This window comes from Rattus rattus, chromosome 4, assembly GCF_011064425.1.
Source record: "Rattus rattus isolate New Zealand chromosome 4, Rrattus_CSIRO_v1, whole genome shotgun sequence".
Taxonomy (NCBI): Eukaryota; Metazoa; Chordata; class Mammalia; order Rodentia; family Muridae; genus Rattus; species Rattus rattus.
Window position 1 is genome coordinate 136,484,187 of NC_046157.1, and position 26,554 is coordinate 136,510,740.

Below are 26,554 nucleotides of genomic sequence, written 5' to 3' on the forward strand. Positions count from 1 at the left end.
GTATCTCTGAGGTATGTCTGTACTAGCAAAAACACTACATATACCCACATAACCAAGAACGTATGACTCGTTAAATAAGCAAAGGCAGAACCACATGTGGACTATTATAAAATTTTCGTTTTAAAGAAACAAATTTTCATTGGCCCAAATGAAGTACTCTTCTGAATATCTATGTAAAAAAGCAAAGTGTAGAACTATATTGTATCCCATCTTTTATATAAAAAAAGGCAGGATATAAATATACAAATACAACTTAAACTTAAACACAAGTATGGTTACATTATTCTGGAGAGACAAGATAGATAATGATAACTGCATAAGTTATTTTGTTATTTTTTTTATTTAGAAAAATAATACATTTGAGGCTGGGGAGAGGGCTCAGTGGGCAAAGTGCTTGCTGTACAAACATGAGGACCTAAGTTCAGTTAGCTCCAGGTTCAGTGAGAGACCAGGTCTCAGAAAGTAAGGTGAATGGGTCTGGAGGGGCATGCCTTTAATGCCAGCACTGAGGAGACCGAGGCAGGTGCTCTGAGTTCAAGATCAGTCTGGTCTACATAGTGACTTCCAGGACAGCCAGGGGGACGTGGTAAGGCCCTGTCTCAGAAGTGAAGTATGATAAAAGATATGCAATATCATCTTCCATGCACATACATACATATGTACCTACATACATACATATATACATGCACACATACACACGCATACACACAAAAGCTGAATAAACAGATATGCATGTTTTACATATTTAGAAATAAAAGTCAGAGGAAAAGAAAAAAACTCTTAAAAATTAAAAGCAAGCCAAATCGAATAATCTACCTAGAACAAATTGGTTGCATAACCACGTAGGAAAAGTAATTGAGTGATATTAGAAACAGTTTTGACTATACACACATAGCATGATAGGCTAACAGAAAATAGGACCAAGACAACACCGTAAGTTTTAATGGCCTAGTGGTAATTGCTATGGTCTAATGTTTGAGCACATACCCCCAACCCAACGACATTCATATACTGAAACCTAATTGCTAATATGATATTAATAGGGGTGGGACTCTGGAGAGATGACTGTGTTATAAGGCAAAAAAACATTAAAAAATTAGATCAGTCCCCTTAGAAGAAACAGTGAAACTGCCTTACCTTTTCTGTAAGATACAGGACACAGTAAGAGGACAGCAGGCTCCATCTGCAAGCAGGATCATCCCTTGACCTTGCTAGCACCTAGATTTCCAACTGAAACCTGCAGACCTATGGGAATTACACTTCTGATATTGATAAGCATCTAACACTGTAATATTAGATTGAGACAGATGTGTTCTTATTTTAAACAATGTATATCTATTTAAATTTGCCTATATTGTAATACAAATATAATTTTATCAATATAAATAATCAAGCTATTTTATTTTTAAAAGAATATGTAGGTATTTATTTACAGTTAATATTTCTCTACTGTTAATTTTGGATCAGAATTATCAACTCAAATATGAAGATTTTTCAAAACTGTGTGCTTTCAGACACAATAGAAACTGGTACGAAGATGCCTCACAAAACTAAAAATAGATCGATCATATGATCAAGTGACATCCCACTCTTGGGTCTACACTCACAGGGATCTAAATCAGCACAGCAAGAGAGATACTCGCATATACATATTTATAGCAGAACTACTCACAATAACTAAGCAGTGGAACTGGCTTAGATGTGCATCACCAGATGAATGAATAAAGTATGCCATGTATACATGATGGATATTTACTCAGCCTTATGAAATCATGTCACTTGCAAGGAAATAGATTGAAGTGGAGATAATCATGTTAAGTAAAATAAGCGAGACTCAGAAACTCATCACATGCTCTCTCTTGTATATATAAACTAGGCTTAATAATAATGAAACACACCTGTGCATATGTATGCATATATATGTACATATTTGACATGAATGTAGAAACTAACCTATTTGGGAGGAGGAAAAGGTTATAAAGGGAACTTAAAGGGAATATTGAGAGGAAGAATTAAAAATTAATATCCTATCATCTCAACAGTAGACATTGTATATAAACACACACACACATATATATATACATATATATTCCTGATCTCATTGAATTAATATCCTATCATCTCAACAGTAGACAGTATATATAAACACACACACACATATACATATATATATACATATACATATATATACATATATATACATATACATATATATATATATATTCCTGATCTCATTGAATTAAGAGTATGTCAGTAAAATCTAAATCTGTTGAGTGGTGAACAAAGACAAAGCAGAGGGCTATACACATATGAAAATGTCATTAGTTCCTCATCACTTTGTGATCACTTTTTCATGCTTGCTCTAGAAAATGATAACAATAAATAAAAAGAAATATAGACTTCCCAGCTCCAGCCATAGAAAACTTGGCAGTCAGCAAACCTGAACCCAGATTGTAGAATCATCCACCATTAGTTACAAAAATAAATAAATAAATAAATAAAAGCACATAGGTAACAACTTCTTCCAAATAAGACCAGAAGTTTGGTATGGACCTGAGGTTACCTACTTGCCAGATAGCAGCAAAAAAGCTATCGAAAGTAAATGGGTTCAGACACAAGAACAAAGCATTTGATACAGAGACATTTCTGTTAACTATGGGCAACCTGTGGACCCCAGGGAGTAAGGGATGCCCAGGATCAAAACCCTAAACACATTGTGTTTATGGACCATGGATGTAAATAAAAGTCTACGATAATTTCGCAGCCCTTAGAACAGAAGAATCAAAACAAAAAAGAAAAATCTCTAATAACTTATTTGTCCCCATTAGAAGTATCTCAGTCACTAACACCTTAATCTGGAAATCAGCAATTTAAAAAAAAGAAAGAAAGAATTGAGCATTTATACTGATTTGCCTGCACGGGGAGAGCTTCCTAAAATCAAAACCCAAGCACCGTTGAGGGCAAGATTTTCTTATAGAAGATCTAGGTGATAAATATAAAGAAATAGCAGGCCTTCCCAACAAGCATTTTACAACTTGTCATTAAACAACTCAGCAAACTCATTCATGATTAAATAAAAAGGTGACCGCAAAACTGCCCAATGGACTTCAGTTTGCTCCCTTAGCATCGCAGACAGTTGAGTGGTGAACTTTCTATAACAAAAGCTTCAGGAATTGACATTGTAACAATACTGAGTTATCTTCAGTGTCATTGCTATCTTATCAATTTTTCACATTTAGTATATATAAATATAATTGAGTTTGGTATTCAACTCCTATGATAGCGGTAAATAATTCCTAGAAATGTCATAATATTAAAATATATGTTGAAGAGCATATTAAAATAGAACAGTCTTCCTAGTACAATTGGGTAGTAAAGGAGAGAATAAAACATTTCAACTCAGTAAGCAGGAAGAGCAAGCTGTTCGTGAGTCGGTTATGAAGGAGAAGCCTGGGTTATCATCCTGAGTTCTAGCAGTCTCGCTGTCGCACACAAGTGGAGCCACATGTTTATACTGAGGGAAAGGGGACGAGCCAATAATTCAGTCTGGCAAAAAGCCTTTAGAAAAAAGTTGATAGAAAACATATTTTTACTCACTCAAGAAATGCTGCCCCAATGCATTCCTCTGGAGGAATACACATCCTCCAGGAGCCTCGGTGTAAGGCCTGCGTGGGTCTTTATGAAGTCTGGGTGTCTTCGTAGATTAAATATTCAGTTACATAGTGTGGTAGTTTGAGTGAGAGTGGACCACAATAGGTTCATATGTTTGAGTGCTTGGTCCCCAGTTGGTGGAACCTGTTTAGGAAGGTGTTGCCTTGTTGGAGGAGGGATGTCAAACCTACTTTTCCCAGTTCATCTCTCTCTCTTCTCTCTCTCTCTCTCTCTCTCTCTCTCTCTCTCTCTCTCTCTCTCCTTGGTCTCAGAGTGTTGTTTCAACATTTAAGCTCCCGACTATTGCTCTATCAAGTCTGCCGTCTGCCACCATAATCCCCATGGACCAACCGTCTGAAACGCTAAGTGAGCCCCAATAAACTCTCTTCTATAAGCCTCTTTGCTCATGGTGTCTCGTTAGAGCAATGAAAACTACCTAAGACGTTTGTAATGTAGGCTCTAATAAGAATCAGACAGAATGAGCTTTTACAATGCAGGCTTGGTTCAATAGAGGAGCAGCATGAAGCCAGCCTTGTCACAGGACACTCAGCTTTTCTCGACTGCTTTTTAAATAGTAGGATTCTTCCAGTAGGGGAAAGGGATGCAGAAGTGATACAGACGTGGCTGTGGTGAGGGGCGAGCACGCGAGACTGCTGCTTGGTTGTGTGTGTCTCTCAAGATTTCATGTGTTGGACATTCAGTCCTCGGCGTGGCAGCATGGTATGGTGGATCCCTAAGGGACTGAGTCCCTAAGGAAAATGGGGTCCTAACCTTAGAAGAAATTGTGAAACCCCAGTCTTTCTGGCCTCCCATTTCTACATGTGGTCTCTCTGGTACATTTTCCTACCACCAATGCCTGAAATGATGCACCCAGGGGAGCCCACATCAAAACCCATGCCATGCACTTAGACTTAGAGCAGCTCAACCCAGAGCTACGTAGGCCTCTCTTCTCTATTGACAGAAAAAGAACTAGTAAGGACAACTTCTGCATTACTTACAAATGTTGTTGCTCAATAAGAATGTTTTATCTGAGGCTTTGTTTTCTAAAATGTCTATATCTTTGTTTTATTTTATAATAAAAAATAAAAGGTTAAAAATAAAAATTAAGAAGAATATTTAAGTTTACCAACATTTTTTAAATACTAAGCATAGATGTTAGATAAATCTTATTTGCCCACAACCTTTTATTTTGTAGAAAGCAATAGCTCAAAAGAATGTTTCCACATCACATTTGTAGCCAACTATTGAGTAAATACTGCACATCTTTGCCCATTCATATGTGTCCCTCCCTCTAATTAAAGCACCTAACACGTTTCCATAATTTATATCAAGTTCCCTCAAAACTCAGGCCACATGACCCTGCCCATATGATTCTTGCCTGCATTCCCTAGGCAGGACATGCTTTCCCCATGTATACACAGTAGCTTTCTTTGCTACTGAATCCTAGTTTCTTTCTTACACTTACATCTCCCCTGTAGGTGAACCAGGGACCATATTTGGCTCTGTTCTTCTTTCTAATACACTGTGTAATCACAACAGATACTGAATGCATAAACAGACAAGAATTAGCAGAAAAGAAACTCTCTGGACACACGGAGGTAATCTGTAGTCTGGTTAGGGGGTGGTGTGTCAAGACTGAACCAATAGAAGATGCTCATTATGTTTTGCTTTTACAGTCTTATTCCAACATGTGGAGATGGGGTAATGTCCTCCAGTCAGAAGAGAGGGCATGCTAGAGCATAAACACAGCACATAGAAACAGACTGGTTTGTAAAATCCACCCACCACTCCTCTACGAAAGGAAGCCACTTAGTAGCAGTCATGAGCTAAATCTACAAGGCTTATATAGTAAAGTGCTCACAAAATTGGGCTGAATAAATGTTATTATGCTTGTTCATTCAATAAAACTTTCAACTTTTATTATGAAATGAACAAATGTACAGAAATCTACACAGAAATTAATACATTAAAGAACTTTGTAACTGTATGATAAATCAGCTAAATGCAGAGTTTACCAAACCTACGTGTCGAAGACAAGAAAACATGGAGGCCACTGTTGGACTATGGTTGACAGGTGCAGTCCTCGTTCAGTCTTTGACTGATGGAGATTGAGGACTCCTGGTAGAAGCAGTTGAGTTGAGGGAACCAAACCCAACTTCAGCAAATACTAATTTGTCATAACTGAGCTGACAGGGAATCACAAATTGTGCAGTTTGTAAAAATAAACAGGGTCTACTGGGGCAAAAAGTATTCTCATGTTTTTAGTTTTAAGTTTTGATGCATTGTAATGTAGTGGTTAGATTTGTTTTTTATATTCAAAGTAATTAAGTTATAAATATATATAAAAATTCTAATACACATAATATAGAAAGGCAGCATTTTAAGATGCATTTCTAGAAATAACCACAATATGACTATTTTATATATCCTGCTAGGCAATTCCATACAGGAATGTCTGTGTGTAATTTAGAAGTATCTCTTATGCACACATGTCTACTGATATCTAACCTCCTTTTAGAATTGGAATACCGTTATTCTGGGGAATATTGATGGCTGTTCTGAAACATTTTAGGGGTGGATCTTTGCTAGGAGAAATATTTCTGTGACTAATTAAATATACTTCACAACCTGAAAATGCTTGAAATTTAAATTGGAATGTATGTTAAAATGTCGTTTTAAACGACACGAGAATATTAATGTAAGACCTTAGCAGTAGTAGCTTCAATTCTATGTGTTTTCCTAAAATAACTTCCTTCGCACTTTGCTGTGAAACTGTCCTGGGAGTTGATTTTCTAAGATCTTCAGTGGGAGCAGGGGGGGGGGGGGGGTATCCTCTCTGCAGACCGACTTGCTCCTGGATGAGCTTGCCCCGGTGCTTGCTTCTGTTCCGATGAGTCTGGATTTACTCTGCAGATGGACTTGCTCCTGGATGAGCTTGCCCCGGTGCTTGCTTCTGTTCCGATGAGTCTGGATTTACTCTGCAGATGGACTTGCTCCTGGATGAGCTTGCCCCGGTGCTTGCTTCTGTTCCGATGAGTCTGGATTTACTCTGCAGATGGACTTGCTCCTGGATGAGCTTGCCCCGGTGCTTGCTTTTGTTCCGATGAGTCTGGATTTACTCTGCAGATGGACTTGCTCCTGCATGAGCTTGCCCCGGTGCTTGCTTTTGTTCTGATGAGTCTGGATTTACTCTGCAGATGGACTTGCTCCTGGATGAGCTTGCCCCAGTGCTTGCTTTTGTTCTGATGAGTCTGGATTTACTCTGCAGATGGACTTGCTCCTGGATGAGCTTGCCCCAGTGCTTGCTTTTGTTCTGATGAGTCTGGATTTACTCTGCAGATGGACTTGCTCCTGGATGAGCTTGCCCCGGTGCTTGCTTTTGTTCCGATGAGTCTGGATTTACTCCTTCACCTTCCTCGATGAGTCTGGATTTACTCCTTCACCTTCCTTCTCTTTTTCTCCCTACTTTGTCCCCATGAAAGTTCCTCATAGACAGGTGACTACGCACAGGGCATTCAGCTCTCCCAACTGTGATTCCTCACTCTGAGGTTGGAACTTCCTAAGAAATTATCCTTAATGCCAGGGTCCACTCTTATCCTCAGAATCTCTTTCACTAAAGAAAGTCATGCTGACTATGCTTCTTCAGACTTTCTCCGTTACCTCAGGGAAATGTGTGTCCAGCTAGAAATGTGAACATGTATTAACTCTTGGCATAATCCCTGCTTTAGGCTGAGCCTCGACTTCATTGCAGGCCATGGGATTGTAGCCATTTCTAATCCCACTGCAGACTAATTTTCTTCCCCACATCCTTGATGTGATGTTGCAATGAGAATAGTGAGTTAGCCATACTTTCACTCAGTCATTTATTATAACCCATCAGAGATCCCAGATCTGACTGAGAACGCAGTAGAAAGACTGAAGGACACTGTTGTAGCAGCCTTTTGGGGTTCTATGTCACCTTAACAAAAACTAGAGTTATTTTTGTAAGAGGAAACTTTAACTAAAAAAACGCCCCCACCAGTTGGCCTGTGGGCAAGCCCATGGTCCATTTTCTTAATTGACGTGTGATATAGGAAGGGCTAGTGGTGATCTTGGATGCTATAAGAAAGCAAACTGAGCAAACCAAGAAGAATTAGCCAATAAGCAGCACTCTCCCTATGGCCTCTGCTTCAGCTCCTGCCTCCAGGTCCCTGCCTTAACTTCCCTAGATGACAGGCTATAAGCTATAAAATAAATAACATAACATAACATAACATAACATAACATAACATGACATAACATAATGTAACAAGACAGAACAAACAACTAACAAAGAAAAACCCTTTTCTCCCCAAATTGCTTCGAGTCATGGAGTTTTATCACAGCAGTAAAACCCTAAGACAAGTGGGATATGGCAACATACTGAAATCTCCTTGAATAAATCAGACTAATATACTTCCATAAAACTTTCTGGAGTTGTGGAATTTGTCCACATCTTCACTGTCAGGACAGAAGGCACTGGCTACATTAGCTCTTAATCACTTGAATACATTTATAAGACTGAAAACTGTTTTTGTTTTATTTCGATTAATTCAAATTTAAATTTATAGGGCCACACACAGGAAATGGTTACCACATTAGGCAGATCTGAGGAATATAAAACATGAATATTACACACTGTTGCCAAGGAAATGGAAATAAAAAGGGACATCCAAGAAATGTAACCGAGAGAGGAGACACTGCTATTTTCAAAGAGAGAAAAGAGAGGTTTAAAGAGAGAAAAGAGAGGTTTAATAATTCGAAGGTAGTGTGCTCAGGAGAATGGGGAAGCAAGTGGTACCGTGGACGGAAAAGGTTGTTAGGCTATCCTGAAAATCAGCTGTTTAACAGGTTCAGTTTCCAGTGGTAAGGAGGCCCCATGGTAGAAACAATTAGAATTTTCAAACTGCACGGGTGGAGGTGGATCAGAGCAAGAAAATGAAATATTTTTCTTTGACATTATCTTGAGAGAGTCTCTTTGTCTTCTATGCACCCCCTTTCTAAGACTGCCTTGTCCTCCCCCGCATGGAGGGACCCTGATATATGGCATAATGATGATGGTACAGAGAAATTACTATTTCACTTACTGAGTGGTTAATATGAAATTAGTTACTGCAACCCTCAGTAGTGCAGAGAAGATAGAGGAAGAATTCGGTTTTGTTTGAGCAGAGAAAAATACAGGCTCCAGCACTACTTGGCACACATGGAGAACTTCTTCATCTAAAACTCTCTATACACTTAGCAAGCTTAATTAATGGGAAACCTTCAAAAAATGAAGAGATGAAATACGGAACACAGATTCCAGCGTTGTGTTCCTGCTATTTTAGAAAACCCAGGCTTGATGTTTCCCTCTTCCATTAACACACAGTCTAGTCCCATGTGGCAGCCAGGAGGTATTCGTTTGTCTACTAACTGATTTCTGTCCAAGCATCTCACTTGTGAGGAAGAAGAAGAGAGGAAACATACAGCCCCACCCTTTGGCTTTCCCCAATGTCTTTTGCCTTATTTACAATGGAGACCCATCCCTAGCCTTGTAGTGCAGGAAACGTTCTCTGATAAGCCATCTGTACCATCCATTGGAAAAGAACAATAATCCTAACATTCTCCTCAGTTTAGGCCGAGTCTCAAATTTCAGTAGAGCAGGTTTTCTTCTTCGAAAATTATTCAAAACAAGCATCCATGAGTCTGGGACTAACGTGCATTGAAAGGGGACCGCCCCTTAATAGGTACCCTACTGTGTACTCTTCTTTTCATCTTAATTCGGAATCCCTTAAGGACTGCCTTGTGCAAAACTATAAATCCTCCCAATTATCTATATGTCAGGTACAGTTTTAGCTTGGTCACAACAGATACACAATAATGTATCCTGACATTTATTTTCATCTGTTTTGACCCAGAGATGCTGCTTCCTTATTTTATGCCACCTCCTGTCTTATTTTGATGCTTTTTCTTTTCCTTGCTCAATTTCTTCTCCTTTCTACTAAAAAAACGAGCAGACCTAAAATACAAACACTAGGACAGTGTTTGTCACAAGTTAAAATAAAGAACTTTGAAAGATTGTGGCTTCTGAAGAGTTTGACAAAGGGTTTGATGTTTGGAAAAGGAAAATAGCTGCCACATTCAAAAAACAACTGTCTTTGTTTGAAGAGATGTTGCTGGGAGCCTTTATGTTTTGTTTAGAATTGATCCAGGCCTCCTGTCTGTGTCTCCAGACAAACATGGAACTTTCACTGCCAGCCCTAACTCTCCTATCTTCTGAGTCCTGAACTTCAGCTTCGAATCCATTCTTCCTAAGCATGGCTTTGGACGCCTGAGTTAGGACCGTCTTACTCTCTCATCCCAGCCACTTTCCATCCTATATTCTCAAGGGTGAAAGGCTCAAGGGTCTCCTGAAAGCACGCACAGAACCATTGTCCGATAAAACACCCTAGTGAGCTTTCTGTCTTTGTGTATGAAGGGAGTGGAGGAGGGCCAAGCTAAGCTCTCTGGGTAAATTCTCAGAATTCAGGTGAGTATAGAATCCACCTAAATATATTGCGTGCTGCGTCCCCAGGGGCTTCCATCTTGTCACTGGCTAGCAGTAGCACTCTGTATTATCACTTAAAGCTTTGGCTATGGAGTTCTGCCACTAATGGTATTTAATCCAGTTATATGTGCCAATTCATCTCTGTCACAAGCCTATTAATTTCTTCATTATTTGACTCTGTCCCTAGCCCTTATACAATGAGTCACAGTGAACCCCATTTGTGTAACAACAACAAACAAACAAACAAAAAGACTTGGAGTCTTTTATAAATTACCCTCAATTCTGCAGTTTTTAGTGACCAGACTTTTTCTATGTCTTCTTCATACTTCACTTAATTTTTTTCAAATTCTTCTTTAGGAGAATACACTGAGACTCCGGAGTACTAAAGAATGAAGTCATAGTGAAGTGTGAGACTCTGATGGGCTCCTTCCCATACGGCCATATCCCAAGAATGGCTTTTATGTATATCTCTTTTGAGGTGTACTATTGCCACAAGCAGAGCTCCTTTGTAGGAAGGAACTTCTATCCGCCCTATCATCAGTAGGAGATACGTCAAAATACCTATAGCATTGCTATCAAAGTGAAGACTCTGTGACAAATAAAGGTCATGGATTTAAAATTAATCCTCTTATGCTGTTGGCATTTCTGCATGGTGTGATCCTGCGGAAACAGAGAATGACAGCTAAGTGCCTAGCAAGAGTTAACGCAGATTCAGGAGACTGCTTCATCCGATCAGCATAGGAAATTCACCTTAGTCTACGCTACCTCTTCTATATTTTTCAGGATTGGAGCAAAACATCAGGAGCTAAGAGAAAAGCAGGCGAGAGGCCTTGTTGATTATGCCACTGTAGCGACTGGACCAGTGCACGATATAGACGACGATGAAATGGACCCCAATTATGCCAGAGTGAACCACTTTCGGGAACCATGCGCATCAGCAAATGTCTTTAGATCTCCATCTCCTCCTCGATCTGGAATACTTGGTTACCCTAGGGATGGACGCCCACTGTCTCCAGACCACTTAGAGGGTCTCTATGCCAAGGTCAACAAGCCATATCATCCACCAGCCCTAGCTGACAGGTAATATAACTGAGTGAAAGATGAATGCAGATTTAATTCAGTAAGTTTCAAATCATCTCTACTGCTGAAGCAGATAAAAACATATCCATCCTTTGAGTTATTAAAACCACAATGACATGGTGCCCTCGACAAGTGTTGCACTTTGACCTACCAGTAAGGTATCAGTCATCAAAAGTAAAACAATAGCTGGTTATAAGGTGACATGAATGGAAAATGACAGTACAGCACATGGTACAACAGAACAATTTTCGCAAGAACACAGTGGCAGAGAATTAATGAAAGCTTTGAAGGAATATTGTCCTTTTTTCCCCTAAGATCCCTATTGTAAGACACTTCTACAAGAAGATGGCAGGGACCTGGAGGTATGGAGTCAGAAAAGAGAAAACGGCATCTGAGTGGGTGTAATTGAAGTAGGACTATAGATAGCTATGGAGAAAAATAAGATTGGGAAAACTAAACTGTCTAGCTATTCACTGATGAGCAGGGTCAGAAAATGAGATAATCTTGGTCCTAGGAGTTTGATGAAGTAGAGGAAGATAGGAGGTGACCTGTGGCTTTAGCAGCAAGGAAAAGAGATATTGGGAGCATCTGTCTGAAGCAAGTAAGGATAATTCCAACCCCACCTCTTGCCCAAAAAAAAAAAAAAAAAAAAAAAAAAAAAAAAAAGCCCTGTCTTGGGCAAGGCTGTTCTAAAGGAGCTTCATGACCTTGGAGTCATGCCGGGACTGGGTTAATGGTCCTGGCTCTAACCTGATGGCTACTGCTTGGAATCTGGAGGGTGAAGTGGAGGAAGAAGGTATGAGAAGCTCTCATTCTAGATGAAAGAAAAAGACTCATTTTCCAGATTTCTTAGGGTTCTGACAAGCACTCAGTCCCTAGCAATAGCCAGCATTTGTATGATAGCATGATATATTGCATATGTTTACCGTTTACACATTTCCCCAGCTGGGTGATATTATGCACTTTCAATTAGGTTGGGGAGAGGAAGGGAAATCATGGCATTTTTATGCAGACTGTAAAGTGTAGCTTCACAAGACTGATTACCTTTCAGAACCTTTCCAATAACCAAGTGGGAAGCGAGGAGCAATTTTTAATCCTTACTGTCAAGTTTCCAGGTTGATAATATTAAAGAAAGATGGTCAAGTTTTTCGTTAGGACAAAATGAAAATATAAATTCCTATGACTGTGTGATACGCCATCATAAGTAAATTGCTAATTTCAAGGATTGATTAAGAGTTGGCCTTTTTCTCTCCAGCCTTCACATAGGGTTGAATTTTATCATGTAAATAATAATTCTATACTTGAGTCTATTCTAAGCTAGTGCATAGTCAATCTTCCTTTCTCTAAGTCAGAAAGAGCTTCAGAGCAATACACTTTGCATATGTCTGATAGAACACCAGCACCCAAGACTATATTTCTCAGACCTTCCCAAGATGGTGTGTCCCAGTGCTAATTCCATGGGAATAAATGTGAACTATTCTGCAAGAAGAGATTTATAACAAACCCACAGGCTGAATTAAACCACAAAAACAGATTTTACTTTTCGTGTGGTCTTTTTGTTTTCCTGATGTGTTCACATGTATTCTTGGTCTCCAAGAATACTAAACAACCAGAACTCATCATGCCTACAATATTTGTCACCTAAAGTTTATTTTACTCACATTTTTTATGGCCTTGGATTGTTCCAATTCCTATCTCTGTAACAAAGTCCATGAAATTAACAACTCAGAAAAGAAGCCATCTTTATTTATGTTCACACCCAGCTTTCCAGACCTCAGCCCATGACATCTATAGCTGCTCAGCCCAGCTTTCCTGGGATCCACATCGTGAGGAGGAGAATGTGTTTGGGGAAAACTACTCATCTAATGACAGCAGGAGGCAGAGAAGGTCACAGGGAGAGGACCAGGGACATAATTAACCCTACAAAATCATGCCCTTTGGCTAATATTGTTTGTGACCTTGACAGGGTCTTGAATCTGAGCTTATCAATGAGGGAGTTTTTACATCAGGTTATCATCATGAAGTAGGCATCATCAGTAGAATTTTTTCTCCTTTTGCTTCCTGATAACATAAGCAGCTGCTTAGATTTCTTCTGTCATGATTTGTTTATCATAATAGACTGCATCCTCAAACTGTGAGCCAACATAAACTCTCCCCTCACTTAAGCTGCTTCTTGTCTGGCATTTGGTCACAGAGAGGAGAAGAATAACAAATGTTTCCCATTACTTCCTAAATTACCCAAATTCCCAGACCATTACTTCCTCAAATTGGACTCAACTTTTGAATTGCTGTGACCTTATCAACAGATGAACCCATTGACAAAAGTGTCATCTCTCTGTGGCCCCAGCTATAAACACAGCTGTACTGGGGCCAATCCTTCAATACTGAATCAATAGGGGGAATTTATAGATCTAAACCGTGACATACATATACATGGTATTCTAAGTTAATTTTTACCCATGTGGGTAGACCAGGAAAGAAATCTCACTAGATAATGTTAAAGACAACCACTATAAAGTGTTGCCAGTTTTTTTTTTTATTATTGTTTACTGCCCAGCCCAGACATCTATATGAGTAATGGAGTCTTAATTTTGGCCTTTGCTTCTTTGTGTTAATAAATGTTCCAAATCGGCCTTCTGTAGAGACTTAGACAGCTGTTAAATTTTTAGATAGCAGATCAAAGAGTAACTCTTTTTACCCAGAATTGTCTTGATTCCGCTCTTATCTTTAATTATATTTAAAGACTGTGCTGTTCCTTTTCCTTAAAGTCTTAAAGCAACCGATTTTTGCCTTGATGCACAGTAAACAGTGGATAATGATAGCTATTATCATCATGCTTACTGTTATGACCACTTGTACTGCTCTGTATCTGTGAAATTCTGGGCCCGTGTAAGTCTAAGGTTTCCTTCAGATAGTCTTCCAAGCAGTGCCTCCAAGCAGACACTCTGAGTTCTAAAGCTGCCATATTTTAAAGTGAAGGGCATATCACAGACCCAGTCATCAGTTCTATCTTTCTTCATTCAATATGCATTTATTTGGCATCTACTATATTCTATATACTGGAGGAAGTTCTAGCGGAGACTGGAGGATGATCATGACATGTCCATAAGGATGAGAGGAATTCCTTTCCTAATCAGAAGAAACCCAAGACATGTGGAAATGGAGAACTGTATTAGTCTGTAATTAGAAGTGAAAGCTTTCCCCCTTCTTTAGGCTACACACAAAAGGCCTCTTAAAGCAGGTAATAGTAAAGCTGGTTCTGGAAGGATCCTTAAACATTGATTAGGTACAATAGGATAACTCTTTTCTCTTACAAAATAATTATGTGAGAAGGTCAAGTTGCTAGAAAGAGCATACATTTGAGGAAGTTCAGCCATACCCAGAACCTAGCATGTAAGCAGGAAGGAAAGTGGTGGGAAGTGAGGCTGCACAGCACATCGAAGTCACTGTGTGAGCGAACAGGTCATGTCTCATGTTGATACTTACTGGTCGATAGTAACTGACAACAAGCATCCTGCAACTGTCCAACTTGGGCTCCAGAAATCTGAGTGATGGCGTATGTGCAGTGGAGACTGATACATGTCAGGATCCTGTGGCCAGTGGCATAACTGTGTCCACAGAGGTCGAGAGAGTGAAGACTATAAAGAGAATGTAGACATTCAAAGGTCATTGGTAACTTAGAGAGGAAGTGTCAGTGGCTTAGAAGGAGCAGTGAACGTCTAATAAGAATGGCTTTGGAGGTGAGAATGTAGAGCATGAGCCTAGAGGTAATAAGAAAGCAGGGTTGTTGGATAGGAAAGACTGTCTTTGAAATCATATGCAGAATGGTGATCCAGAGCTAACAAAGTCACCTCATGAAAATGCTAGAAAATGAGCTCAGAGGATGTGAGCAACTTGCCCAAGATTGGGACTTCATTCTAGACCTCTCTACCGTTCTTTTTCCTAATCCAACCTGTTACTTAGACACACCCTCTTTCTTCCTTATATAGTATACAAATAAGGTGGCTTAGTTTGGGTTCTTAACATGTTATTGGCATGTTAAACCATGACTTCTGGTGTGGAAGCTGATCTGGGTCCAATTCTCTTCTACTACATGGCCTTCAGGAAAATAACTTTCCCAAGATGCACTGTTGCATCGTCAAGCAAGCAATGCAACAAATACTTGTGGAGCAACTACCAAGGGCCAGGGCTGGTGCTCAGCCCTAAGTGTGGAGCATCTACCGAGGGCCAGGGCTGGTGCTCAGCCCTAAGTGTGGAGCATCTACCGAGGGCCAGGGCTGGTGCTCAGCCCTAAGTGTGGAGCATCCGCAAGGGCCAGGACTGGTGCTCAGCCCTAAGTCCATCAGCGAATGAGGGGAAAATGCTATATCCTCCTCACAGAGGGCTGCCATACGTTATGAGACATGCAGACCTTCCAAAGATGGTGGTTGGTATGTGGTAGTTTCTGCAGCCAGACTGTCCGGTTAGTGAATGGGGTGAAGCATAACCTGAAGGTCAAAGTGACAGGAAGTGTGGCAGGTGAGGGCAGGGCTTCATAAACTCCACCCACAACTCTTTCACACCCAAGACGTTTATGTGAGCCCTCAAGTATGTAAGTAATAAAATACATATATAATGAAACACTTATATAATGTAGTATAAATAAATTTATTTTAAGATGATTATGTGTAATCTTACCAGACATTAAAAATGGAAGCAGATTTGCATGCTAAAGGGCTGAATGCTTGTTTATTTTACATAAAGATTTAAATCTTGGCTGAGTATTTGATACTGAAGGACATAAAGCATCTTCAGTGTTTTTCAGAGTTAATCAATACTTTGATTTTATAATCGTCAATGCTGAGAATACCACTTCACATAAATGCATAATACAAAATGACAGAAGTATGCTTAGGGCCCCTTTTAAAACCATTGGAAATTCTGTGCTCATCATAGGCCAAAATTCATGTAATGATTTTTTTTTTCAGTGAAATTCAAATCAGCAACTCTAACATTAATGTTTCAAATCAAACATTTCTTAGAAAGTATGGTTGAAAGATACATGAATTTGATATTTACATGCTGAGAACAGAGAGTAGGAAAACAATAAAAGTCTTAGTTTCCAATAGTCATATACAGTAAAAATATTATACTTGTTAACATACAGAAGTCTCAAATCTGAGCCAAGGTGTCATGTTCATTGTACATGACATGTGCAGGGTAAAGTGTTTATGTTATGTGTTCTGGGCCCAGGCTGCAGTAAAGGTGTAGGATACAGCAAGAGTGAGTGCAGCCAAAAATCAAAACAACAACAAAAAGACCACCATGAATTAATTATATGGTCATTGTGAATTTAGAGACCTTATATTGTTGGCAATTTTTTTGCAACCCTTCTATTCATTTATGACCTCTTATAGGGTTGTAATCAACAGTTGAAGAAACTTGTTATTAGACAGACCAGAAAGAAAGGAATCAATGGCCAGAGATAATTAGGAAGACCCAAAAGCAAAAGTGAGGCGAGATGGCCAAGCCTTGGTCACCAGGATAAGGTATTTATACTCATCATGAGAGAGATTAAGGGGCTGCTGTGGGAAGAAGAGCTTGCTTAGGATTTGTACTTAAGGTGTAGTCCTAAAATCCCACAAGTTGATCAATGGCAGAGTATCCTCGCCTCTCTACAAGATGGAGGTTTGATACCACAATGTCTCAAATGCTGAGAGAGTTAAAAACAACTTATCTTTTAAATTACATTTTTCTCTCTATAAAAATTTATCTCTTCACACACACACACACACACACACACACACACACACACACACACACACACAAAGGTACAGAAGGTATGGCACATTGCCCCAGGGTCACTGGGCAATCATTTATTGAGGCTAAATGCTTCCACTATATTAGTCCTGTTTTGTAATCCACATCTGTAGCTCTCTGCGTACCTGTTCCTTGGATATATTCAAGTCTATCAACTTTATGATCACTTTGTTAATCATGGTGTGCACAAGTGGACACTATCTTCCAGATGCATCAGAAGCCAGAGGATTTTGTATTTCTTGGCCTCAATCTTTTTTATTTATCAATGTGACCTAAACTTGTACATCAGCTACAGTTTCTGCTTATGTTATACTTTTATGTAAATCCTCTATGCTTTCTCATTTGCATTAGTGTTATACTGTTATAATAAACACTGTGGTGAGAGTTTTCTTCAGCTTCCATCTAGAAGAGATGTCAGGGCAGGAATCCACACAGGAACTTGAAAATAGGAACTGAAGCAGAGGCCAAGGAAGAATCTGATTACTGGCTTGCTCTTCCTGTCTTACTTAGCCTGCTCTCCTGTACAACCCAAGACAACCTTTCCCAGTGCAGACCTGACTCATCACATCAATCATTAGTGATGACACCAATAGGCCAATATTGTGAAACTGTTTTCTCAATTACGTTCCCCTCTTCTCATTTGACTCTTAACTTGTATCAAGTTCATAAAACACTATCCAGGACAATTGTCAAGCTATGACATTTTTAAATTAGAGGATATTCTTTGTATCCAAGCTAAAAGTAGACTTGCTAGGATTAAAACCAGGCATCATGACACACACCTGCAATCCTAACTGATCCACTGCCAAGGCAGGAGACTCATATGTTAGAGTTTAGGCTAGGTTTAGGTTAGAGTTAGTAACATCCGATCTTACAGTCCCCCCTCCCCAATGTAATTGTCACATTTAGCCCATTGTTATCATCCATAAAGATAGGACTTTTTGTCCAAAATATTAGCTATGCTTCATGGGCTTAGTTTTATCACTCTCGTATTTAATCATTGTGACTCATCTATGTCATTGATAAGATCATTGATCAGTGTCAAATATAATCTTTACAATTCAGTATTTGAGACGTCCATTAATCTGCCCTCTGTGGAATCTTCACTTGGCTATTAATTTAGTTGATCGGTATCTAGTTTACATCCTCCATTTCAACAGAAACATTGTCAAACCTATGACTGATTTTGAGGTGCTACGTGTTTGTAAGAGTCACTCCATTTACCATCTCATAACCTGGCCAAGAAAGGAACCTGCGTGTTCTTAGCGAATCCTAAAGTAATTATTTTCTCTAAAAGATAATTCAAATAATGTATGCATTTGAGTGAATTATATGATTTAATGTGGTCCAATAATACTGGACTCCTTGTATTTGCTTACGAGATGTTTATTGACTAACATATGACAACTGGGAAATTAAAGTGACAAATAGGAGGAACACCCTAACAATCCAGGCGAGTGGCCCTAACACTCCAGTATGCATTCACAAGTGCTTTGTAGAAAATTTTACTGAGCATCTGTTAAATTCCAGAGCTCATACAAGGAAATTTAAAAGCAGTTCCAACCCTCAAGAAACTCAGTCTAATAGCTAAATCTGTTTCATGAACAACAACAACAAAATCACAGTGTTACAGTTATAAATAGAATCCACTGTTTAAAAAAAAAAAACTTTAAATTATAAGTGCATTCATTTTTGGAAAGGCATGAGGCTTTGGGCCTTCTTGTGACATTGATTCAAATGGATTAATTTTTCAAAAATGTAAGTTTTAGAGCTGTAAAGTGAAGAGAAGGTATCTGCTATATCCAGTGGATTGTGTGTGACTTAAGTGAAATAAGTTCTGCCTCAAGAAACATCCACTCTAAATCTTCAGGAAAGCTTTTGGCCAATAGCATTGGAGCATATAGCACACTATGCTCTATACCGAGAAGGTCAGTAAATTAAACTGTTTACCAAGGTTATTGTTGTATTTTGCAGTTGACCCTTGAAGTCATGCATTTCAGAATCTGATCGATTCCATCTGTTCCATGACCATGATTTTAAAAGCTAATCCTACATTCAACCCTAACTCTTGCTGGGGTATTATAATCACCAGAACCAAGAAGGTAGAAACAGGAAAGGAGGCGAGAGGATAATATATAAAACAACCGAAAAACGTCTCAGATTCTGTGGGACTTGTCATATCATCTGCATAAATGAATAATGTAGTTCTTAAACAGTGGGATACTTAGGTAATTATCCTTTTCAATCCATAGCTCATTAGATATTCCTAAGCTAGTCACCAGAATGAAGGTTATCTTCCTTCCATGTCACTAGAACGTCCCCTCCACCTACTGTGGTAGCCCAATTTTCATGGGCCCAGAAAAAGCTGTCAATAATGCAGTATGTGAGATAAGTTTTTTTTTTTGGCTACAAAAACAGAAAACCCAGTGGATTTATTTATGTTTCCCATTAAGAACTTCATGTAACCCTGGCCTCTTCAAGTACCTTCCATTCATCTTCCTCCCTGCCTTTGATTTGTGGAAGACCTGAAACTGTGGGTGGGGCTCTTGTGTTCATGTGGCCTCCATTCATCTTCCTCCCTGCCTTTAATTTTGGGAAGACCTGAGGCTGGGTGTACCTTCCTGTGGGTGGAGTTCATCTTCAGGTTGCATCATAATTCTAAAATAGTCTCATGTCTACTCTCTGGGAAGAAAAATTTGAAAGGGTTGAAAGCCAGCAAAATATGCTAAGCAAGTTGATCATTTTATAAAACATTTTCCAGAAGTCTCCAACAACTTCACTGGACAAAGATTGCATCCTCTTGCAAGAGATTGTAAAAGACTAGCATTTCACCTTTCCAGCAAAGAAGAAAGAAAGGAGTTCCAAGTGGCTCTTATAGATCACTCCGTGGCCTCCATCACAATTAGATCAATGCTACATGACTTCCTTCTTTTCCACTTTCCCCTTTCCTCTAATGCAAAAGTTACAGATGCTGGGCACATAACACTTAGGTCCAAGATCTTCACATCTGCATCCTGTGGGAGGTTATCAGACTGTAGCCCCTCTCTAACAGCTGAGGCAGAAATATTTCAATCTGAGCAACTTCTGATGTTACTTAACCAAAGCACTTGGTTAGTCGTCTTCTCAGTTTTTACACTTACTGAAAATTTTGTTTAGGGGAATTCTCCGAGAAGAGGAAAGACAGCTATGAAAGGTTTTACCAGACAAGTTCCCCAGCCAGGTGGGAACAGCTGGGAGGGAACAGATCATGTGCTGCTGGGGCAATGCAGGATAATTGATATCTCTTGTCACAACAGTGCATTAATTGCAGAGATTCAGCATTTCACTAAGCCGTGCTCTGTCACAGACAGCTCACATGAGACTGATGTTTGTTCCCAGTCTCCTCCCTAGTGATTTTTCCAGTAAATTTTATTTCAGTTTCACGGTATTTTAGATCTTCCTTCTGACTCATACCTCTATGGAACCTGTGTGTGGTGTCAGAACAGTGAATACAGTAATTTCTTAGAGATGTGAGTTTTTCTCTCTTTCTTCCTTTTTAGTTCTGCAAACAGAACCAAAGCCATCTCATTTCACTTCAGGGATCCCAGTGATAAATGCTATTTCCATGGAGACGTAACTCATCAATTGAATGAGGCAATCAGATTTTCCCCCATCAGAACATAATACCATCAATGTTTAAGTGACTTTTAAACAATAATGAGAACTCTCCTAATGAAAGAATCGCTATGGCCAGATCGGTGCAGAGTAACGGCTATACCATTAACTCTCCTCTCCTCTACCCTCCTCTATTTAAAACGTGATGTTCTCATTAACTTCCCCATGTTCTGAGGGCTCTGCTCTTGGGACAGTGTTACTAATAAAAGACAGACTGAATTATCATTTTCAGGGTAAAAGATGTAGCTAGCCTTCCAAGGAGGAGAGTTGGTACACAGTGACCGTTTATTCCTAAGACCACCTCCCACCCCAACCCAAATAAATAAGCATGCTTGAGGGACCCTCTACCCTGATTGTTAAAACTACTGTGCATTCATTCAGGTAGATGGTTTTTTCAAACAATTGACTTGAACTTCAGGATCTATTCATCTAGCTAAGTCTATCTCCTCAGAGGAGGTTGAATGATCTGTATAGGCTATCCTCAGTTAAACATAAAACAACACAAACAGAAGAGCCCTGCCCTGTAGGAAGATGGTGCCAACCGTACATAAAGAACAGCAATGTTCAGTCAATCATGGAGGGAAGCCATGACAGCTGGGCAGCTTGTGTGGGGGGGTTATTGGAAGTCAGGGAAAAAAAAAAAAAAAAAAAAAAAAAAAAAGAACAGCAATGTTCTTCCTCGCTATCAGACGTCCCTCCCTCCCTTTTCTTTCTTTCTTTCTTTCTTTCTTTCTTTCTTTCTTTCTTTCTTCCTTCCTTCCTTCCTTCCTTTCTTTCTTTCATCCATTCATTCCATAAATTCTGAGATGCCTGTTCTATACTAAACACTAGATTCGAGGCTGTGGAGTTACAGAAGTGTACCCTTTCCCAGCATACCTAGACGGATGCAGATCTGCGGCAGTTACTGCAAGCCTCTTATGACCTGTGGTTTGCATTCATCTATTAGACTAAACCACATACCTTTTCATTATGCAATCTTTGCTGATGCTAGGGACAGATCTCAAAGTGCCCTCTTTACAATTTCTGTATTTAATGCAATGTGTAATCAAGAATAGGCCATTGTTAGGTCAATTACTTTCCTGTATTTATCTCTTCGAACAATAAATAATCAGTGGGATGAAAGGGGGCAGTAAAAGATAGTTTTAATGCTAGCACTCATAAATATCCAACATCTTAAAGAGGCGTTTTAATATTTATATGTGGTGGAATACTCTCCCTCTAGAGAGAGCCTGGCTGAGGACTGATATGAACCCATGCAATAACAGTATTCTCGGGTTATTCTACTGTCCAGGATCCAGGCAATCCTGGGCAAGCCTTGGCATTCCCTCCAATGTGCCCAGCACTCAGTCTCTCTCTTCTTAGATTGCTGATACCTGTGAGACATGCCTAAGAAGGAAATTTTTTGATGCATATTCTGTGTACTTTCTATGTCAATTTTTGTAGAGGACTGTTCTGATTCATGCTTATCCTTCAGCCCAAACCTGAGCAATCCTCCTTATTCCATAGCAGTATTTCTGTCTGTTAGATTCTTCACGAAAGACCAAAACCAGAAGACACTGTTCAGGTTGCAGGCACTGGACACTAGAAGGCAAAAGGAATAGTTGTCTTCTAGGGAAGGTTATTCTTGAAGTCAGACATAGAACAAGAAGAGCTCACTGGCAAGCTTACCCTGAGATCCCGGAAGTGTGCTGTAGGAGTAGTGGGCATCATATTAATGGAACTTCTGTCTGTTGGTTTTACTTCTCAGTTTTTGAGCCAGGATATGGACAAGCACAGGCAGGAAAGGAAACTTATGTCCAAGAGAGAACATAAGAAGCTGAGCATAGACTCTGAAGATGAAACTTCTTATGCTTTGAGGACGGGCTCAGTACTATTCATCCTTGTTGTGTAACTTTAAAAACAAAATCACCTACCTTCTGTCTCTTGACTTCTGTGTCTATAAATGGGCGTAAGACGGTAGGAGAATGCTGTTCCTAGGATTTAAATGTGTTTGCATGTGTAAGTAGGAAATAGCATTGTGTGGTTAATAAGCAACATCTTTAAATGTAGTAATTCCTGATTATTTGTACAATTCTGTCATGATTATTATAAATTCCATAGAAACCAGCATGATGATGGATGATCATAGCACTTGGGAGACTAAGCACAAAGGTCATGAGTTTGAGGCCCCGTGGAGCTACACAGCAAGAAATTTTCATAAAAATACTATTTGTTAATTCCCTTGTTAGTCCTTAAATAGTGAATTGAAGTTAGGTGAAGTATTATTCCTTTCACTGCTTTTCTCTGATTTACATATCTTGTATAATTCTAGCGAAGTATCAAAGAGGAAGATTGATATTGGTTCTAGGCCATGTGCCTATCTGTGTAACCACTTCTGCAGTCAGGATCCAAAACCATTTCCATCGCCACAAAAAAATCACTCACAGTCCCTTTATAGCTAGATACCCTTCCCCCATCTCTGTCACTCGAAATCACCAATCTAGTTCACATCTCTGAAACTGCGCCATAAATAGCATAGTTCAGAACTAGAATCAGGTAAATAGAAAAGAATATGACTCCTGAGAGCCTTTTCAAACAATATAATGCTCTTGAATCTACCCTTGTTGTTGTCGTTGTCAAATGGTTTTACTTTGTGTTGCTGGGCAGTAGACCACAGTACAAATGTACCACAATTTCCTTAGTCATTTACCTATTGAGAGGCATTTTGGTTTTAGCATACATAATTATCACCATATTTTACTATTTGCTAGTGTTTTGAAAAGCTTTTGTGCCTCTAGCTCACATGCATGACTGGTCTACAGGTTTCTTTATCTTTAATTTCAATATGGGGTGAGACTGGCTTCACTGGATGAGTAGGGAAATGGCACACACTTCCCCATTCCTGGAAGAGTGGACAGAATTGGCATTAATTCTTCTTTAAACCATTGCTAGATCTCTCTAATAAAACTGTCAGATACCTAACATTTCTTCTTTAGGAGGTTTTTAATTATAAATTCAAAGACCTTCATAATTGTAAGTCTGTTCAAATTATGTTGTATTGTGTGAATTATGGTAGTTTTAATCTTTCTAAAAGTTTATCCGTGTTTTAAAACATTATAGAGTTATCTGTAGTATCTTCCTCATGATGGGATATTGTCCAATTGTCTTCTGAGGCAAGGATGTTATAGACTAACTGTCCCCACAGCCCCTCATCATCTCTTAATCTACAAGGTCACTGGTATTACCCTATTTCCTTCTTGATATTGAAAACCCATGTCTTTTTCTTTTTGTCGCTTTTTGTTATTTTGTTTTATTTGGAAACTTGACAATGGATTTGACTTTTCAAAGGTCATTCTTTTTCTGGTTCTAATTTCATTGGTTTCTCCTTTTTATTATTTCCTTCCTTCTGTTTTGGGTTGGTTAATTTATGTGTCTCTTCTTTCTAGTTTCTCTAACATGAAGCTGAGAATACTGATTTAAGACTTTCTTTTCCAATGTAAAAATTTGCTTTAAATTCTCCCCTCATCCCTGTTTTAGGGATAGCATATGCATTTTAATACACTGTATATTTGTCATTTATTATAGCTTTTGAGCTTACCTCAAGAACTTTTCTTTGACCTGTGCATTATTTACACATCTGCCATTTGATTTTAGGGATTTCTCTATTATCTTCTTATTGTTGACCAGTCATCTCATTCCACTGTGAACATACTTTCTACCCTACAACTGTAAATTTATTTGTCTCTTCAGTTTTATCAATTAGAGGTTTTTAACATTTCTAAGCTATGATTCCATTGTTTATTAGCTTCAATATTTTCCTAGAAGTCTCTTGTCATACTACTGCCATTCCTTTGAAAATAGTATGTCTTGTACTTTTAACTGCTTCAATTTTCTTCCTGATCTTGAATTTCAGCAGCTTTACTGGATGTGCATCTGTGTGCATGTGAATGTGTGAGTGTGTGTGTGTGTGTGTGTGTGTGTGTGTGTGTGTGTGTGTGTGTATGGATGTGTGTGCATATGAATGTGAATGTGTGCATACATGTGAGTGCATGTGCGTATTGTGTGTATGCATTGTGTGCATATGGACATGTGTGTGCACATGTGTACATATGTATCTATGTACATGTGGATATGTGTGGATGTATGTGCATGTGGATATGAATGTGTATACATGTAGATGAGTACGTGTGGATAAATATATGCGTGCAAGCGTGTATTGTGTATATGTATTGTGTGCATATGGACATGTGTACATACGTATGGGTGTGTATGTGTGTATTATACAGATATACATGCACTATTTAAACCTGGTAGGATGTATATAGCCAATAAATCTATAGCTTAATGTCCTTATTAGCTTTGGAAAATTGATGATGTCTCTGCAAATACTCTCTTATCATCTCTGTCTCACCCCTTTCCTCAGAAATTTAATGAAATAAAAATTAGAACTTTCTGTTTTGTTTTTTTGTTTTCCTTTTTCTTTTGGCTTTGTTGTTTTATAATATCCTATCTGCTGGTTTATTAGTCTTGCCTCTGGTGTGCCCAATCTCCCTTTAAGCCAGCTGTTGAACTCTTAATTTTATTTAGTTTAATTTTCATTTTCACATGGCTGTCTGCCTGGTTTTTGTTGTTTTGCTTGAAATGGTTATTCTCTAGTGAAATTCTATTATTGCCTTTTTTTCTTAACTATACTAATTATAGTTATTTTAAGAATCATGTATAATATCAATTCTTCCTTCCTTCCTTCCTTCCAAACCTTCTCATATACTCCTTTCTACTTTCCTCCAAATTCATGTCCAATTTTTCACCGTTATTGCATGCATATATCTATTTGTATATACTGATATATTCTGAATTATAGCCTGTTGAATCCATATAATGTTACTTCCATGTATTTTTCTTGTATGTATGTTTCCAGGGCTAATCCTATGGCACTCGATAGCCCTCCTTGGTGAAAGCCAACTCTCAGCTCCTTCCAGTCCTCAGTACAGGGCCATGTGGGCTGTTTCCTGGGTGGTTTGGCATAGTCACTGGTGCCATTCCTGTTCCGCTCGTGTTCGTGGTCATAGTGATAGTGTTGAGGTGTTATGGCTATAGCTTCTGATGTTACTAGGAGACACAATCACACAGCCAAATCCTTAATCCTCTGGCTTTCATAATCTTTCCATCCTCTCTTCTGCAATGTTCCTTGAACCTTATGTGTAGGAGTGTCTGTACCTAATGAGAATGGGTTCCACAACTCTGCATTTTGATTGGTTGTGGGCTTCTGTAGTGATCTGCATCTGTTGCAAAAAGAAGTTTCCTTGACGAGGGGTAAAATCTACACTTATCTTGGATATCAGAAAAAACAACTATAGAATGTTGTTAGAGATTATGCTGGTTTAATAAGTTAAGTGATTATAGATTTTCCTCCTATAGCCATAATTTCACTAGCATTGACTAGTTAGCTAGGTTTCACTTACTAACAGTTGTATCCCTCTTGTTGAACATGTCTTAAGTCCAATTGGCTGTTGGTTACAGCCAAAATATTTATGTACATGTGACTATTGTGCCCATAGAGTTATGATGCCATTTTGGAAATTAATGTGGTTCAGTGGCTGAGTCAGACTGTTGGTCGTCTCCTTTTTTGGAAATGTCACGCCCTCTTCTAGAGCCTCTTCTAGTTGAGGACATATAGTCTAATATTCCTAAGATGTGTCCTATCCAAGTCCCTACCTAGAAGTATGGTTTGTTACAGGGGTCTTTCTTCCTTAGAAGGTTTTGAATTCTGGCTTCTATTTCCAATTCCACAAGAATGCCAAGAACTCTACTCAGCTCAAAGTATCTTAGTCACTGCACTCTGACCAT

The 26,554-nt window shown here is 38.9% G+C and overlaps 1 protein-coding gene across 1 annotated transcript in view; it reads left to right on the forward strand.

Annotated features, from left to right (window-relative positions):
- Window positions 1–26,554, forward strand: part of Pard3b (par-3 family cell polarity regulator beta) — a 986,886-nt gene that overhangs the window by 819,395 nt on the left and 140,937 nt on the right. Inside the window, 1 exon segment of the mRNA XM_032901196.1 lies at window positions 10,979–11,275. Coding sequence (XP_032757087.1) covers window positions 10,979–11,275 — 297 coding nt within the window.